The sequence below is a fragment of the Haliotis rufescens genome, unplaced genomic scaffold, assembly GCF_023055435.1.
Source record: "Haliotis rufescens isolate VD_foot unplaced genomic scaffold, xgHalRufe1.0.p SCAF_2, whole genome shotgun sequence".
Taxonomy (NCBI): Eukaryota; Metazoa; Mollusca; class Gastropoda; order Lepetellida; family Haliotidae; genus Haliotis; species Haliotis rufescens.
In genome coordinates this window covers 3710208-3729628 of record NW_025963890.1, presented here as the reverse complement: position 1 = coordinate 3729628, position 19421 = coordinate 3710208, and the positions used below count along the sequence as shown (strand labels likewise).

At 39.5% G+C, this 19421-nt stretch overlaps 3 protein-coding genes across 5 annotated transcripts in view; 2 read left to right on the top strand and 1 right to left on the bottom strand.

Annotated features, from left to right (window-relative positions):
- Positions 1 to 5837, top strand: part of LOC124114520 (erbin-like) — a 119027-nt gene extending 113190 nt beyond the window's left edge. For both annotated transcript variants that reach the window (XM_046475132.2, XM_046475131.2), the window contains one exon: positions 1210 to 5837. In XM_046475132.2, the coding sequence (XP_046331088.2) occupies positions 1210 to 1323 (114 nt within the window). In that variant the 3' untranslated portion in view covers positions 1324 to 5837. The remainder of the gene's footprint in view (positions 1 to 1209) is intronic.
- A 6970-nt stretch (positions 5838 to 12807) lies between these two features.
- LOC124114521 (dnaJ homolog subfamily B member 4-like) lies at positions 12808 to 15020 on the top strand. Its single transcript, XM_046475133.2, has one exon. It carries the CDS (start codon positions 12948 to 12950, stop codon positions 14016 to 14018), a length of 1071 nt encoding a protein of 356 aa, XP_046331089.1. The 5' UTR covers positions 12808 to 12947; the 3' UTR covers positions 14019 to 15020.
- A 2100-nt stretch (positions 15021 to 17120) lies between these two features.
- The window catches only part of LOC124114524 (DNA repair and recombination protein RAD54-like), a 44602-nt gene continuing 42301 nt past the window's right edge, over positions 17121 to 19421 (bottom strand). For both annotated transcript variants that reach the window (XM_048399515.1, XM_046475148.2), the window contains one exon: positions 17121 to 19077. In XM_048399515.1, coding sequence (XP_048255472.1) covers positions 18876 to 19077 — 202 coding nt within the window. In that variant the 3' untranslated portion in view covers positions 17121 to 18875. The remainder of the gene's footprint in view (positions 19078 to 19421) is intronic.

Genomic DNA, 19421 nt, shown 5'->3' with positions numbered 1-19421 from the left:
CCCGATTATGTTTCTAGGTTTGTCAGCACCATACCTGTGCTCCTGGGTTTCACCGAAGTGGTAAACATGTGAGACCTGCATCACTTCAGGCTTTCCTCCCACATTAAGCTGACTCACCATGATATAACTGAATACTGTAAAAGGCAGCGTTAAACCCAACCCACTCACTCACTCTATTTCAATCCAAATGAGCAGTGGTCAAAATAAAATTGTATTCATGATGTTCAGAGGGCACTGGTTTATTGGAGTAAAAGATAATGTAATGAAATTAAGCTTTTGCATACATTTTTTTATTATAGGACAAATGAAGGAGTTACTCCCCTTAATTTTTATCTATTTTATAGGTTTATTTATGAGTCAGGACTGACCATTGATATCTTAGAGATGAGAGATGAAATGTTTAAAATAATGTTTTATGCATTGATTTCTTGACAAGCTGGATGACCTGAAAAAAAAGTGTGCTGTCCAAAAGGTTGTGTTCATCCTTTCAGTTATAGGGGCGGTCGGGTAGCCTAGTGGTTAAAGCGTTTCCTCGTCACGCCGAAGACCAGGGTTCGATTCCCGACATGGGTACAATGTGTGAAGCCCATTTCTGGTGTCCCCCCGCCGTGATATTGCTGGAATATTGCTAAAAGCGGCGTAAAACCATACTCACTCACTCACTTTCAGTTATATTTGGTGACGTAGACATCTCCAGGATATTGAATGTTCAGTCCCATTGATGTAGTCATATAAAATTACATTTGTAACATTTTAGGACAGCAGATCATCATCAGGAATAAACACATACCGTATTTGACATAATAAGCGTCCAGGGCGCTCTCAAAATTAGAAATAGGGGGCTCTTATTAGAATATCATTTTAATGAAAAAAAAGTTGAAAGTTACATTTCATGGTTTATGCTGACAGCCTGAAATGTTTATATACGACAGATATATTTTTCTAGAATTTAATTTCCCATAATTAAGGATGCATATAACACACATATTATACAAGAATAAATAAGTCTTGTACATTGATCAATCTGAAGGGTGCTAATTGGGATTGTTCAATAACCAATATATTAGCAAATATCGCTGTGGGCGCTTATTAGAGCAGGGCGCTTATTACGTTGAATACAGTACATATCACATAGCAAGGTCTTGAGATCCTTCAGTACAGTCAAGCAATGCATTTTGTATGTATGATTTTTTCTATTTTATTCTGTAGGTGAATGGCATGGATTTCCGCAATGTTGATCACAAAGAGGCTGTTTCGGTTATGAAGAACAACACGTCGGTAGCCCTATTGGTGGAGAGACTTCAGAAGGTCAACATTGTATGACGACATTGGGAACAACGACCTCTCGTATCATACCAATCCCACTCTCCGAACACTCATGGCACATCCACATTGTCGGAACCGAGGTAGCCTTGATGTAGACATGACGATATATGTCCACTGGAACATGACTGTCATTGTCTGTCTGGACAGCCAAAGCCTTGATGTTTGGCATCATTGACCTTTCAGTGCTTGTGGATTTGGCCCCAGGCTGTTTATATGTGTGGAACAAACCTAACAGTGATGTTTTGAATAATGGATGATGTGCATTTTGAAGAGGGGAGTGAAACACAAACCTCAGAATGGCAAGATCTTCATTTACAGTGATGAAATAACAGGGAAGAATTTTGTGCCATGGTTTACAGAAACTGATGAATAAGTCATGGGTAACAAGGACAGACAATGTATCATTTGCTCCAAGGACAACAAATAAACAAGCATAAGACTTGCATATGTGCTTGTGGCAATTTGCTTAGTTCAATACAGTGATGAAAGGATGTTGGTACATTCATGACTGAGAAGGATTTGAATTCCTGCTGATTTAATTCATAGCTCATACAATCTCAATACATTCCATCCTCCATTGTGATGTGTTTTATAGGTGTGTATATTGGTTGTGTGAGTAACCTCCCTGGAACTGAGGAAATCCTGCAAAATCATTGGACGATCATGTGAGAGTGATGAGATTTTCTTTTATACTTGGGGAAACGATATATAGTGCATACTTTGTTGATATAGTGCATATTTTCTCTCTCTTATTTGTTTGCTGTTTGTCAAAATGTTTGGCGATATTTATTATTTGTACAAACCTTGTTGATTTAATCTGACTCATGGTTCAAAGAAGAATACTACAGACAGAGTTCACCATGCAACCAAAGGGCTGTCTGACAGGGTATTGTGAAGGATGAATAGGGAATAGTTCACTGTACGTGTCCATCGGATCCAGTCAAGTCAAAATAGGAACATATGTTGGTAGCTAAAGTCTTGCCAACATAGGAGACCAAATATTAGAATAGGAAAGAAAACAGACTTTGGATTGTATGAACTGTTTCTAAAGTTGGTCAACAGGGATTTATCTAGACCTGCTCAGAGGCTGAAATTTGGCCCACACATCTACAGCAAATTACAACAAGGATTACCTATTTGAATAAAAAAGATCCTAATTCCTCAGAATTTACAAAAATAACAATCAGAATATGAAATACTTTTTTAAACAATATCAAAATTATTTTTACAATTTGGCTGCCAAAGGCACATAGTTTGAAATCCCAGATAAATCCCTGGTCACTTTCTGCTTGTAACTTACTGGTCAATATGGTTAGTCTATCCTATATATGCTGTTATACACTGACTATTTTGTGTAGTAATTTAAAACAATGAAGTCAGATTTTCTGAAATTCATCAATGTTCCAGTATTAATATTGATGAGACGGCCGATAATTCCATTTTTGCCATCTGCTCATTCAAAGACGTATCATGCTGTGTTCAATGGCTGTATGCATCAAACCTTATCAAAACTTGAAAATGGCAGCAATTTTCATCTGAGTCCTGAAGATCATATCCACTCTTGTCTTTACATGTGTGTTATATTTGAGAAGTACTACCATGTTTGTGGATAATATTGTTTCATAATACACAGATTGTAATATCACGGAAACAAGTACATGTCAATCAGTGTAATTCATCGCAATACGTATATGAATAAACATTTCATCTCATTTTGTAGATAAAAGTCTAGATTTCATTTGCTACTGGTTCTCCAACATGTTGAAAGCAATAGTAACACACTGCATGAGCCTGTGATAAGGCCATCAAGTCTGTGTTACATTATGTAATGTCCCTGTTAGGGCTGGGACAGGTAACTCGGGTACTCGTGTCGGGTGGTTCCTGAGTAGGATCGGATACCCAAAGGACTACCCGGATCCGTGGTTAGTCACGTGATATTTTGTTTAATGGTAAAAATTGTTCGCATTTCTTTCTAACTATATATATTTGAATAGATATGAAACTTAAGTCAACTTCAGTGTTTGCATGACCAGATCATTTTATACGAGTATCTGAAGACATTTTGACAGAAAGTCCACATATACAGCCCGGGAACCCAACCCACTTTTGCCCGAACTTACCCAAGTACCCGACCCCCTATTACCCAACCCTACCCGGTTACCTGCTGTAGATCTCAAGATTTGGTTCAAAATGTCAATTTGGGAATTCTTTTACAAGAGCTCTGTCAATATTTATTCAGAACACAAATAAAACAATCAGCTCATGCATACACTGAATTTCACTTAAGTTTTACTTTTTACACAAACATATTAAAGTCAGAAGGAATGTGTGCATAGTCCGATAGAAATGTTAACATTATTCAGTTGTAGGGTAACAATTGAGTTTCATTGTTATTGTCATTAAACAGTTTATCATGTGACTAAATACAGGTCTGGTTAGTCCTGTGGTTACCAGGGTTACCAGTCCATTCCTGATACTATTTAAGAAAAAAAGCCTTTTCATTCCCCGTTTTAAGATTGAAAATGTCATTAAATTGAATTTTTAGATTTGGAATATAACAATACAGGTGACTGTTATTAATGTAGCCGCTAAATGTGTTGAACAGTACATCAAACAATATTCTGAAATAGAGAATATTAGGAAAAGGTGCTCAATTGTGCTTTATCTTGGTTGTATATTATTTGTTTCTCACTGAGTCATATTTATGTGTTACTATGTTTATAGTGCTATTATCCTAACAACTCATTTTCAGCTGGAGTATTGATATGATTTTCTAGCATAGACGTATCATTACTAAACCATCTAGGATCTAACACAACAGTATGAAATAACATGCAACAGTTATAAGATTTATGACATCATTTTATGATTGTCAGACGCCATGATACACGTCAATTTCTGTGCAGTTCATTTGACTGGGAATGATCAGTCTTGCTTGTCACTGTGAAACAATTAGTGTGTTCAATTCTCTAGATAATGCTGCAGGAAAGTAGTATTTATGGGCAGGTGATCCATCAGTGATGTAGATTCCCTTATTCAAATTATTTCCAATGCTGGATTGGCCCTTGTGTGTCATGTTGGATGTCGTGTTAAGCAGAGTTGGCGTATGTTGCATTGTGGGGAGCTGTATTGCAATACATATCACAATACGTAGTGGGGCTGTAAATACCAAACTTAACCCACCTGTTCATAATACGGACTTGTCCTACATTGCCGAGGTCGGATTGTATTCAGGGAGTCATCATTATTAAAATTAAGGTAACTGATTTTAAAGTTTATACATTTTATCAACATCCTTAAAGAGGCTGTGTACATAATGTTGATATCTCATATAAGAAGTAAACGACTTGTGGTCGTTGGTTATTGTACACTATAACATGTCAGGGAGAACAAACCACTTGGGTCTGCGTCCCTCATGGTGTATTCTCCCCGCAGTGTTTTATCGTATGATAAACAACGACCACAAGTCATTTATTTCTTAAATAAATGAGACTACCTATTACATCATCAACATGTGATGTCTAAGCTTGTGATTAGATAGTAAACATAATCCAAATGCATCAAGATAGGAGATGTAATTTATATTAGTATACGTTAATTCTGCTGCGACTATTGAACATATCGATACACATGAGTCGTATTGCGATATATGTATAGTTGACGTCCATAGTGCAATATACCAGTATAACGGTTATCTTGCACACTCCTAGTGTTAAGTATGCCTTCCAAAAGGATACATGGAAAAAATAAATCCAACAGTTCCCATAAACAAAGTATATAGGACAAGTACAAGTTTTTGGTGAACAAATATTTTTAGAATTCCTCTGGGGTTGGAGTATTACATGGAAGCTGGGTGATCAATGAACTCTAGGGTGGCCATGAGGGTTGTGTGTTTGCTTGTTATACACGAAGTCATGGTTTTATTTCCACTTTGAAAGTTGCATGATTCAGGACGTGGTGTACCCATCTGAAACCAGCTGCGTTTATTTCTTGCGTGATGGTCAAACCAATATGAAGGAAATATTTCATGTTCTCATGTTGTGATGCCAGAACAGTTGAATAATTATGCAAAAGTCCAGAGAGTTTTTACGGCAATCTGAAGTGAACAAAGTGTATTTTTATGCTGTATGTACTAATATCTTCTACATCTGTGTGTACAACTTTTGATCTTGCATGGACAGATGCATGTGTCTTTTCACAGCATGATCTGTGGTTGTGATTATTTATATTTAATGCTTTTTTTACAATTTCTAGCTCACATTTTATGACTGTATATTAAGTGTGATTTAATTTCAAAAAAGTGAATTGAATCTGTTTGAGATAGATATTAAGACATTACTTCTCAGTGTCTACAGAATGTGTTTTTGAATTGTATAAACAACAGAATATCAGGTAACCCAAACTAAAATTTATTTAACTGAAATGTTTTTCAGATAACGATACTGTGAATCAAATCCTTTATTATTATTTCAAAACAAATTAAGTGTTTCTTTTAATTGAATTTTCTGACAATTGAGTTAGAAATTGAATTTGAAAATACTTTTTAAATATTTCTGCTTTTAATAATATTTTATTTTAAGGAAAATAATAGCAAAAACTTTTGTTCCTCTACCTTGCAGAAAATATTTATTCTAATTGTGCCCAAAATTTAAATTTGTGAAAATATACATCGGTTCAGGAGTAAAAAGTCAGGCCGTGGTAGTCATGGATGTCATTAATGTATTTTTATGTTTTGTGAGGTACCAGGTACCAGGCAAGGTTCGCTATCCAAAATCAAGCAATTACTATTTTGGGCCTTACATTGTTTCACACATTATATTATAGGGCATATATTTAATGTGTCATATTCGTATCAACGGCATGTTGTCATGGTTTCATGTTATTATACACTATTTCATCCTGTACATTCATCAGTGTCATGTGTAAATATGTCTAATGTATAATGTACTTATACATTTTCTACCTGTAAAATTCAGTATTTTTAATGATTAAAATGTTGAAATAATATAATGTTTTTCTTTGTTATTCCTCAATTATGAGGGAGCACGGGCCAGTCGTCTAAGGGCGCCGCGATTCGCTGTGCAGAGTTGCGTCCCTTGGGCATGCCAGAAACCTATGATTGTGGGTTCGAATCCCGGTTTGCCCCGATTATGTTTCTAGGTTTGTCAGCACCATACCTGTGCTCATGGGTTTCACCGAAGTGGTAAACGTCTGAGACCTGCATCACTTCAGGCTTTCCTCCCACATTAAGCTTACACGCCATATTATAACTGGAATACTGTTAAAAGCGGCCTTAAACCCAACTCACTCCTCAATTATGAATGTGTTTTAAATTGCATATTGTTGACATATGCCAGCTTATGTCTTTTTAAGACCATATGTTTTTGAGTAGAGTCATTTTCTAAACAACTGATCATATGTATGGCCCTTTGGCTTAGGGCTTTATAACTTGCATTGTAAAGTTGTATCCCTTACACCCAAGGATGAGATGGCCGAAAGAATGCATTCTATATTGACCTTGATCACACACCTGCATTTTATGCATGACAATATTAAGTTGAAATTAATTATCTTCAGAACGCATCCTTCAGCTTCTCACTACCTGGTACCCATTCTACAACTGTGTAAATGAAAACAATGTACAAGGATAAATAACACTGAGCAGCTAAACACCCACCAATATTGCCACAGGATTAGGATTTGTGTTCATGGTCACAGAAACGTAACACATTTTTTTTTAAACCAATCTAGCAGAGCTTGAAAGGTGTTGATTCTGAATAGTGAAAACTGGGGGGCACAGGTGGCTCAAGGTGGTCTAAGGCGTCGCAATTCACTGTGCAGAGTTGCTTCCCTTAGGGACGCCAGAAACCTATGATTGTGGGTTCGAATCCCGGTCCGCCGCGATGCGATTATGGTTCTAGGTTTGTCAGCATCATACCGTGCTCGTGGGGTGTGGGGGGGGGGGGGGGGGGTGTGTGTGGGGGGGGGGATATTCTCGCGTTGACGTCACTCTTGAGTACCTGAATTCTAAAGTTTTTGTATAAACGATAAAATAGTATTCCTTGTCTCCCAAACATCCCCTCTCCACATGTAAATATGAGTTAAATACTTCCTCAGTCGATATCGCACCTCATCCCCATCTATATGGTGTCCTCTTTCAATGAACACAATATGGTCAATCGGTCTCGGTGTGAATTGGACTTTTTGACTGCTACAGTAAATTTATTTTACTCAGAATAATTACGTATTACTAACTTGAGCGGTTTCTAAACGACTGGAACTGTTGAATATGTTAAAAAACCCTGGACCCGATGCCACAAAGCGATCTTAACACTGCAACTGCTGTAAGTTTATGATAAAGTATGGAAGTTACGATCATCTTAGTGCCGAGATCACTTTGTGGAAAGAGGCCTTGGTCGTCATTGTGTCATATGCAACACAGGCAGGATGGGTACCTTGTTTTGTCCTACTCAACAGTGACTGAGTGAGTGAGTGAGTTGGGTTTAACGCCGCTTTTTACATTATTCCAGTTACAGTAAACTACGTTTATAACGAACACGCTTATAACGAACTGACGGATATAGCGAACTTACTTTTTTGTCCCGACTATTTGCTGTAGTTATGCTGTATATATATGCTTATAACGAACTACGGTTATAACGAACTAAAATTAGTGGTCCCTTTGAGTTCTTTATATCCGTAGTTTACTGTATATCACGACTTGTCAGCTTAATGTGGGAGGGAAGCCCGAAATGATGCAGGTCTCAGACGTTTACCACTTTGGTGAAACCCACGGGTATGGTGCTGACAAACGTAGAACCATAATCGGGGCGAACCGGGATTTGAACCCACAATCATAGGTTTCTGGAGTGCCCAAGGGACGCAACTCTGCACAGCGAATCGCGGTCCTACTCAACAAGTTTCTGACATCACGTCAGATGAACACGTTCATTCCACAAACGTTCGCATGAGCATGACCACCATACAAAGCAGGCTGCGTTCTACTTGCTAGTCTACGTTCTCCACTATCAATTCATCCACCACTGACACCTCGTCATGGGCAGCATAATTTGCTGTGGTGCGCGACGTCATCAGCGTTGGTATCAACTTCGGTGGTCGTCAGTTTGGTTACAAGAAAGCAAATTCAATATCCTTCCATGATGGCCATTGGCGTGTTTACAGACGTCGCTGTAGTGATTGTATAATGGTCTTGAGTTGCCTTTTAACTGCTGCAAAGACAGTTATACGTTGTTGTTGTTGGAATCTTACCTGCACAACGCTGTGGAGATGAGATTTTGGCGATTACATGTCGCTATGGAGGTTTCCCGTCTTTTCAGGACGATAATGCACCGATGTGTTCAGAAACGGGTGGTTACACAAGATACTGACTCTCCACAACACACCAAGTTTGACAGCAGATTGTGCGAACATGATGTACGGGGTCCTCCTAGAACTGCTCCAATCACTCTCTTCCTACTGACTATCCCTTTAAATTGTAATGCATTTCGAACTGACACACAATACACTCATTTTGACCCAATATGTCTTCATTAATTTTGAAAATGAGTTTTTATGTTCCCTATTACATCGGGGGCCTCTAAATAGTTCCACTGAGTATAGATTTGGAGATTACCAGACTCTATCAACCTGACATGATATTTATACCATGCAGCTGTCGCAAGGAATAAATGTGGTATATCTAAAGTGGATAGGGATTATTTTTAAGTAGTTCTCTTGATAAGGAAAGATCCTGCAGCGTGTTCATCATCATCGTCATCGTAAGAATATGAGTGAGTGAGTGATGTTTAACGCCGCTTTTAACAGTATTCCAGTTATATCACGGCATGTCAGCGTGATGTGGGAGGAAAGCCCGAAGTAATACAGGTCTAAGACGTTTACCACTTTGATGAAACCCTCGAGCACGGGTATGGTGCTGACAAACCTAGAAACATAATCGGGGCGAACCGGGACTCGAACCATTAATCATAGGATTCTGGCGTGCCCAAGGGACGCAACACTACACAGCGAATTGCGGCGCCTCAGACGACTGGGCCACCCGTGCCCCCATAAGAATAAGTATACGTGTCTTCTGGTTGTTCAAAACTATGTATATAAAACAAGTGATTTCAGGTGTATAAGTATTAAATATAAAAAAAACACACACTTTAACAGAGTCCGGATATTCGTGCTTGTTAAAAATCCTTTATCCACATAAGATCTTTCGCCGTTCAACGGCTCTTCAGGTGTAAGGAGACCGTTAACTTACATTGTAGTCCTAAGCGACGCAGTAGTATTTTGGGCAGTGTAACAGTGACAATATATATATATATATCCAACGTACACTTAATATCTTGATTGTTTTCTTTTAATTATGTCCTTATGAAATGCCAATGTAAAATATAAAAGGATATTATCAGTTTCTTTTGCCTTCGAATATGGATCTTTCTATATATATATATGTATATATGTATGTGTGTGTATGTGTGTGTGTGTGTGCGTGCGTGCGTGCGTGCGTGTGTGTGTGTGTTGAGTACGTGCACACATCTTGTGAGGAATTGCCCCAGCCAATTCCCTCACCCTCTGGTTGCCCCAGCCAATTCCCTCACCCTCTGGTTGCCCCAGCCAATTCCCTCACCCTCTGGTTGCCCCAGCCAATTCCCCCACCCTCTGGAGCATCACCGTACTAATTTGAAATTTGAATTTGGAAGCGTAGAGTTGCGTTTGAATGAGGAAGATGTAACGACTACTCCGCTGTCAGTCATGATGCATCGTGATATGGAGATGAAAGATGGAGAGAAGGAAGCGAGGCACGTGAGAGTCAGAGGTGGGCCAACTCGTATCTGCGGCCTCCTGTTATCTGGGAAGCCAGACATTTGTAGACGAGTTCTATTCAAACTTTCAAACTTGACACTCGACGTGTGGTCCACAAATGTGTTCATTCGGTTATAATCACGTGCAAGGTATATGCATAGAATTGCCCTCGTCGTTGTCAGCTTTATCTTCATCAACTTTAATAAATCAGGTCTTTCTATACGTACATTGTCATTGGTTTCTCTATTTTCGTCACCAATATATTTATTGTGTTAAATGTAATTGAATGTTTAGTCAAACTGAGTTTAACCATATAAGATCGTGCGTCTCCCACCTCTCCCCCTCTCTCTGTGTGTATATATGACACAACACAAAAATGACAGATATCTGCAAAGATATTTTTTAAATGACAATGTAAAATATAATAGGATATATTCAGCTAATAATATGTATATATACTAGTATATATGGTCGCTGACTTACTTGAAGTATACGTGAAGTTAGTATGTTGTGTGACCATTGTCCTCTGTTAGAATACACACCCCGGAGACATACTGGTGGTCACACATTTGACCCATGTGGTGAATCGAGAATCGAACCCGGTCATTGACGTCATGCACGACACCCATCGCTTTCACCACACAAACCTCCTGGATGCCTTTGAGCCAGTGAATGTATATATAGACGTGTGCGTGATGTGTTTTCCCCGCCGTATCCTTACATGTGTATTTTAACTTGAAAGCATATTCACATTACCCCCCATCCTTACTGGCTCCTGACTCAGTCTTCATCATCACAGACATGTGATGTGTACATGTGTCATTATCTTCGGTCTCGCTGCATGTTGTTTGTTTTGTTTGTTAAACGCTGCACTCAGCAATAGTCAAGCTGTATGACGGCGACCAGCCAATACAGTGATTGATATCATGAGCATCGATCCACATAATTGGGATCGATGACATGCATCAACCAAGTCAGCGTGCCTGACCACCCGATCCCGTTAGTCGCTTCTTACGACAAGCATAGTTGCCTCTTACGGCAAGCATGGGTTGCTGATGCCCTAGCATAACCCGGATCTTCACGGTACTCGCTGTGTGAAGATGTATACAGGATGCTAGTAATGATCATAATACAATAATATGTCACGTACATCCGCATACAGCATTTGCATACTGAAGCACATGCGGTGTCTCCTTAGACAAGTGACTTTGTGCGGAATGTGCCTCTGTTCACCCAGCAGTAAATGGGTACCCGGTAGGGTGAGATGGTAATGTGGCTGGTAGCCTAGCGCCTAAGAGGCAGCTTTGGTTGTATACTCCATAGGGAGCTGAGAATGGGAATCGAGTGCTTGAGTTTGGCGCATCATAAATATGCACATTATTATTATTATTATAAATACTATTATTGATATTAATGTTTCATGTATTCCTTTATGTAGAAAAGAATATAAAATGTTACACCCACCACACATTAAAGTTAAGAAGTTAAAGTTTGACTCATCTCAAGTCAAGATTTCGAAGTAGTGAATAAAAATATAAACACGAAACCATCCACACCCACTTTACAAGTGCGCTTCATTTCGCTTGTCGTGATTTAGGTCGTGGCTATTGTCCAATATGGTGAGCGATTGAAAATCATAGTCACCATATGAAACATAAGTTGTTTGACTTTGTATGACATGCGAGGTACAATGCAGGAGACGCACTTAGACAGACTGAGGGGTTACCAGATATCCAAATGTAAACGAATTTGGCGGTGTTACAAGCCCAAAGTCATATCAGACATATATCATACCTTCTGTCGCCAGTCATGCAGTCACATACACAAGCTATAGTGTGAGCACAATAAAACGATTCATGGGTGTTTGTTTCTTACCGATAAGAGACCTAAGATTGATCGTTTCTATATACAGTAAACTACGGTTATAACGAACTCAAATGAACCACTAATTTAAGGTCGTTATAACCGTCGTTCGTTATAAGCATACTACAACATCTATACAGCAAATGTCGGGGACCAAAAATGAAGTTCGTAATATCTGTCAGTTCGTTATAAGCGTGTTCGTAATAAACGTATTTTACTGTATTTCGTATTAACAAACGAAAAGCGAAAGTAGAAAAAAAAATGTCACAATATGATCACTTTCTTATTTATAGTGCATGCCATGTGGGCATTTAACGACCTGCTCGCAGCATGTAGGATAATTATAGTTTAGAGTAGTTGAGACACGTCATAAAAATGCCAAGTTCAACAGAGACTCAAAATATGTGAAATGTATAAAGACATTATAAAAACTTGACGATATTTGGCTATTATGGATAAACATATATTAAGGCATGTACACCAATACACATACCTGATATATTCTTATTTTGAGCGATATTGTTGGAAGAGATCTACTATTACGTGATTAATACGTGCAAATATTCTCCTGGTCCTATGTCATTATCAAAGATGTTGTTTGAATTCAAAATTTGAAAATACGCTTGTTAGTTTTTATCATGGCAATGACACAGTGTACTTTCTCAACGGTAAGCCTGGCGTTCTAAAGCACCTGTCAGACCTGACACGATTTCTCTCGGAGATTCCAAATTTTATCGTCAATCTGATTGGCCGAGAGCGTCCCGGATATGACGTGAAATTTCCAGAACGTTCCAGAAAAGACGGGAAACCCCTTCAGCTTGTATTTATACCAGCGAACCGCCATCGTCACAAGTTCGGAGCGAAGCGAGTTGGCAGAGGTGTGTCAGTTACCAACACAGATTTCTGTGTAAGTTGCGTTTGTTAGGATACCAGTGTGAACTCTCAAGATGGGAAAAGACTATTACAAAATACTCAATGTCGTTAAAGGAGCGAGTGATGAAGACATCAAAAAGGGTTATCGTAAAATGGCCCTGAAATATCACCCGGACAAGAATAAGTCTCCCGGAGCTGAGGAAAAGTTTAAGGAGATTGCCGAGGCATATGAAGTGCTTAGTGATCCCAAGAAGAAAGAAATATACGACAAATATGGCGAAGAAGGTCTGAAGGGTGGTATGAACAGCGGCGGAACGAGCAGTGGACAGGGTGGCACCTACCACTATTCCTTCCATGGCAACCCACACGAAACATTCCGAATGTTTTTCGGAGATGAGAACCCATTCGGAAGTTTCTTTAGTTCGGGTTTCGGAGGTCCAAGTATGCGAGGGACAGGCTTTGGTCATCACTTCGGTCCAGGGGGCCCAGACGACATGGACGTCGACGACGACCCCTTTGGTCAGCAGTTTGCATCTTTTGGACCCGGGGGACATTTTCAACAATACAGTTCAGGGGGCATGCCCAAACCACGAAGACAGGACGCTGCCATTGTCAAAGATCTACAGGTGTCACTTGAAGATATCTACAGGGGCACGACAAAGCGTATGAAAATCACCCGGAAAGTTCTCAACCCAGATGGACGATCCACAAGACTAGAGGAAAAAATTCTTACTGTGGATATTAAACCTGGTTGGAAGGCAGGTACAAAAATTACCTTCCCAAAAGAGGGGGATCAGAAACCTCATAATATACCTGCAGACATTGTTTTTGTGTTGAAAGACAAACCCCACGCTCAGTTTGTTCGGGAAGGGAGTGACATTAGATACAAAGCCAAAGTGTTGCTGAGGGATGCACTTTGTGGTACTACAATTCACGTACCAACCGTTGACGGCAGGAAAATACCTCTTAACATTTCTGATGTGATAAAACCAGGTAGTATTAAAAAAATCCAGGGAGAAGGACTACCTTACCCCAAACAAGCAGGAAAAAGAGGGGATCTCATTATAGAGTTCTCAGTGTCCTTCCCTGATAAACTATCACAAATTGCTAAGGACAATCTGAAGCAGATGCTACCCCGTACCTAATGTGCAATTTTTGCATTTAGTCAGTGGCCAGGTGTTTCTTGCTGAGTGCCCCCATTCTTACCGAGAGAACTGCGTACATTGGCGCTTTTGTGGATTGTATCATGTAGTCTATTTTTATCTCACAAGTCTGACAAGTGACTCATCTGCACCAGATAAGCATCATGGTCTACTCAGTGGAGGAATCTCTATATTCAGCATCAGGGAAATTGCTGCTTAACAGGTCTAACAGTTCTTCATCTCTTCATCAATGGGCCTGAGTTAATCACTGTAACATTTTGTTGATGTATCTTTTTTGTGGTGTATTCTTGACTGATTGTGTTTGTTGTTGCATGAGAAATTGCAGAAAAATTGGGTGGAAAACATTTGTGATCTATTATCATGATTATGAATCATTTCTATTAATTTCAGTAATGTACATATTCTTTCAGTTTAATTGTTTTAAGTGTCACAGTTTTAATATGTTTAAACTAAAGGGGAACTTGGCTGTCTCAATGACAGTCCTAGCATTTGATTATCTGTGGAGCATTGTGTTCTTGTTTAAAGTTTGAAAATGTTATGTGGTGACTTTTGACACATCTCCATTATTTGTAGGATTAAAATTTTTGGACAAAATAGTTTCCACACAATAATACAGTTTTCTGGTATTCTGTGATTTAATTAGTAAAAACTAACATGGGTACCCTCAGAATGAGTGGTACACAGCTTAACAAAATAGGCACTTAAGTTGATGTTTAAGATTTTTGAAGGTGCTGAATCATTTTGAACATGTTAATGATGTAAAGACTGCATGAAGTATTTGTGGCTTTGGTGTATTTGTAGTAACTGTCACCATGGTTGGGCAAAACTTCAGTGTACATATCAACCTGTAAATATCCATGTACATTTATTGTATGCAACATGTACCATATATCTGTACAGGTATGTTAGCTTGTGTACAAATTGTTCATAATTGGATTTCTCTTGGCATATTGTCAAAGAGCAAGAATAAATGTCATGAAATTATTTGTTTTTGTATGTCATGGTTATTTATATCATATAACTTCCCAATTTTAAAGTTAAGGTTTGTATTGTTGATAAGGCTTTGAACAGCTGTACAGTGAGTTTGTTGTTAATACAGCACTCAGCATTATTCCAGCTGTCTGACGGCAACCTGCAAACATGGCACAGTCAATGAACCAGTGGTTGACATTGTATTAGCTATCAACCAAGTGAACCTTATCCATTAAGTTGCAAGGGGTTGTATGATGCACATGGTGAAACCCAGTTAAACCTATCTGGCAAAATTGTTTAGGTTTTATCAACATGATCAAGACCACCATTTTTTGGATGATGATTGTTTGTTGTTTAGCGCAGCACTCAGCGATATTCCAGCTATATTCCAGCGGTCCGTAAATAAACGAGTCTGGACCTGACAATCCAGTGATTGACATCATGAGTATCTATCTTTGCAATTCGGATACAATGATGACATGCATCAACTAAGACTCATTACAGAAAAAAACCCTGCTGTAATCTACACTTGCCAACAATTGTAGACTTACATGGGCTGTCTTGGATATATTTGTTTCATGGTCTCTATGACAGATCAGATTTTTGCAAGCTGTATTAACCTATCTCTGTGCTACTCGCCATAGACTTTGATGCCGACTTGTCCATACCAACTAGTCTCAGACAAACCGATAGTGGCCATGTCTATCCCTGCTCATCCAGATTCACCTGATATGTAGCTGGGCAACATGGCGCCTGTTATAAAGTGTAAGTTTAGTTACCATGGTTACCAGATTTGCATGATTTGTGCATGTTACTTTTGCATTTTGGTTCTCGTATTCAAGATGATCAAAGATTGTGACCACTGGAAAACTTAGCACATTAGAAACAGGAAACTGAAGTCACCAATGAATCAAATTTTACTGAGGATCAATTTTGCTGTAGTGAGTTTGATTTAACAACACTTTTAGCAATATTCAAGTAATATCCCAGGCATTGTACCCCTGTCAGGAATCGAACGTGGGTCTTCAGTGTGGCAGGCGAATGCTTTAACCACTAGGCTACCCTACTGCCCCCGAAATCTGAAGTTTTTCTCTGATTTAGGACAATTGGCCTTATCCCTGTCAAGTGTTCATTGTGTTGACCAATTTGTGAAGCAGATTACCATGATCCGGGGCTCATGAATTGAGTGAGTGAGTGAATGTTGTGTTATTCACTGTTATTCCTGCACCATTCACGCTACCAGCTTCATCACAGTGATGTAGCAATAATTGGTCTGGGCCGAGTCAGGCCACGCTAAACAAGTGTTTGATAGCATGGGCCAAAGTATTGAGTTTCTTACAGAATCGCCTCTAAACTTGCACTAACAAAAATCAAAGCACAATGTGGAGGATATGTGTGCACCCATGTTTTCACTGGTCTGGAATGAAGAAGGGAGTGTCGTGATAATTTGGATGGCACTGCTCCAGGAATTAATCAAGGCCCTCTCAGAAGCAAATATTTCAAACCCAATCACCCATATAGAATATGAATTAGCATTCCCAAATTGGATCATAGATTAGTAATAGTATAATTATGACAAATGTTATTACTTGCATTGATTGTGATAATAGTGGGTGCGTTGTATTTTACACCAATTTTAACAATATTCAAGCAATATCATTGCATGGGACATCAGAAATAGGCTTCACACATTGTACCCATGTAGGGAAATGAACTTGGGTCTTTGGTGTGATGAACAAACACTTTAACCACTAGGCTACCCTACCGCCTCTGATTGTGATAAGAGGCAAAGTAGATTGGGTGGTCCTGACTTGGTTAATTACATCGTTCCTGATGTATGTCACGAGTTCATCTGATCCAGACGTGCACACCAGTAAAACACAGTAATTAGCTTTGGTAACTCTAGGTACTTCTACTAATCCTTCTTGTTTTCTGTTACCTTTTTCCACAAAAAAAAATCAGATCAATGTTCATTATATCAACCCCTTGTAAATCTGTCCCTGATTTGATAATTACAAGCCACTGTGAAAATATAGCTGGAATAGAGAATATTACAACTCAATCACTGGACATGGTCTACACAGTGGGAAAATTACAACAGAACACAGGTAATGCTGGTAACTTCTTCATTTCCACTGACAGTGACAGATTCACAGCAGAACTGACACAAACAGGCAGAATGGGGGAGAGATCCTGCCTGACCAGCTCTGGCATAGATCCATCATATTCAAGGATTTTGTTGTTTACATTGGAAAGATGAAAACAGTTCATCCACATCCTTCAATCACATTACATGTGCCTCCCATGACATAAAAACACATTCACGTTGACTGGGGGCAAACCTGTCCTGTGTCAGAATAAATATGAAAATACTTCCATGAACACATTGTTGGGAGAAATGCACATGCTTTTGACAATGTTAGATAAATATGTATCACATGGTCTTGTAAAAGTGTCTTCATGTACCAGCATGACACAACATGGAGAATTCATGAAACATCCTCTTTTAGCACTAGTCGTGAGGTGAAATGTATTACATGGCTTTCAAGATATTGCAATTATACAGTGACACGTGTGTGTGTGTGTGTGCGTGCGCGTGCGTGCGTGCGTGCGTGGGTGTCTGCTTGTACTACTCTGAAAGTACGCGTGTTTTAGAGTGCTAGCCCACTGAGATACCATGCCGCAGTTTAACATGGCTACCCCACTCAGACACAGTATAGCGAACAGGCATTTTATTACCTTATGCCAAGCAGGGTATCAACAAGTACCATCTGTTAATGTCTTTTGGTATGACATGGCCAGGGATCAAACCACTGACCTTCTGCTCTCCGGGCAGACGCACAATGCACTAGACAACGGAGGCGGTCATGAGCACTAGTGAGTTGGGTAGTGTACAGTAAGATCACACAAGCGTACCGGCCTCTGACTTCAACCTCTAGCCACTGCTCCTGACTCGGAACTGTTTGGCCAGTAAACTTAACTAATCAATCATGTTTAGGTACAGAAATACAATTCACTGTCAATCACCGACACAAGGGGTAGCTAAAACAAAGAAAGAAAAAGATTACAGCACAGATTGTACATATTTGTCTCAAGCCCCTTCACCACTTTCTACACATTGCAATTACACAAGAGTAGGAAAACTTGCTAGAGACTGTTGTCTGCATCATACACATTTTAAAATTCCTCAGAACAACTGTGATCTTCCAATCCACACTGACAAAGGCACCAGAATGATCAACTTCACTCCTATTTGAACAGAGACTATAAATGTAGACCTGTGCACATATTCAGCACCAGAAAACTTCTCTGCTCTGCAAGCATCTAAACACACAGGATATTACATAGCCAGGTCCACAGTATTTAAGTGAGTCAATTGTTGACACCATCTGCTCTGCTTTGTATGCATTTGAGCATACAGGATATTATACAGCAGGGTCCACAGTATTGGACTGCGTCAATCAATGACACAATCTGAGCATACAGTATATTCCACAGGAGGGTCCACAGTATTGGAGTGAGCCAATCAATGACACAACCTGTGCATACAGTATATTCCATAACATGGTCCACAGTATTGGAGTGAGCCAATCAATGACACAACCTGTGCATACAGTATATTCCATAACATGGTCCACAGTATTGGAGTGAGCCAATCAATGACACAACCTGTGCATACAGTATATTCCATAACATGGTCCACAGTATTGGAGTGAGCCAATCAATGACACAACCTGTGCATACAGTATATTCCACAGGAGGGTCCACAGTATTGGATTGCATCAATCGTTGACACCATCTGAGCATACAGTATATTCCACAGAATGGTCAACAGTTGTTGTGCACAGGAGAGTGTTCAGCTGAATGTTAGACCGTCTCGCGCTGAGCCTCATGGGAATAGTGGTGGAAAGCGAAGGAGATCGCGGAGTCCCATGCTGCCTTGAGGGCCATGTCTGGCAGCCCCTTCTTATCAGCGCAGTGGTTCCACTGAGACAAGTCGGAGTTGCAGTCGGTGTCGGGGGCAGGGGGCTTCACCTGGATGTTGTTCACACACCGCCGACACTTGAACCTGGAACACAAGCAGCAGGAGTGTTTATTGTCTGTTGTTTAACACTGCAATCAGCAATTCTAGTAAAGTGTTTCAAATTGGCACTAGTCCGGTAGTTCTTGTCACCCTGCCCAATAGTTAAGGTATCATAAGGACTAGAAGAAAATTGCTATTTTTAAGGATTTTGCTCCATGATATCATTATACTTAATATGTTACTTTCTACCGCTGTGTTATATTATAACGATCTGGTAAAAAATTGAGTCTAGACCAGACAAACCAGTGGTTGATATTATGAGCAATGCCCCACGTTGTTGGGTACGTTGAAATGCAATCAGAACCTGACCACCCAACCATTACGTCACT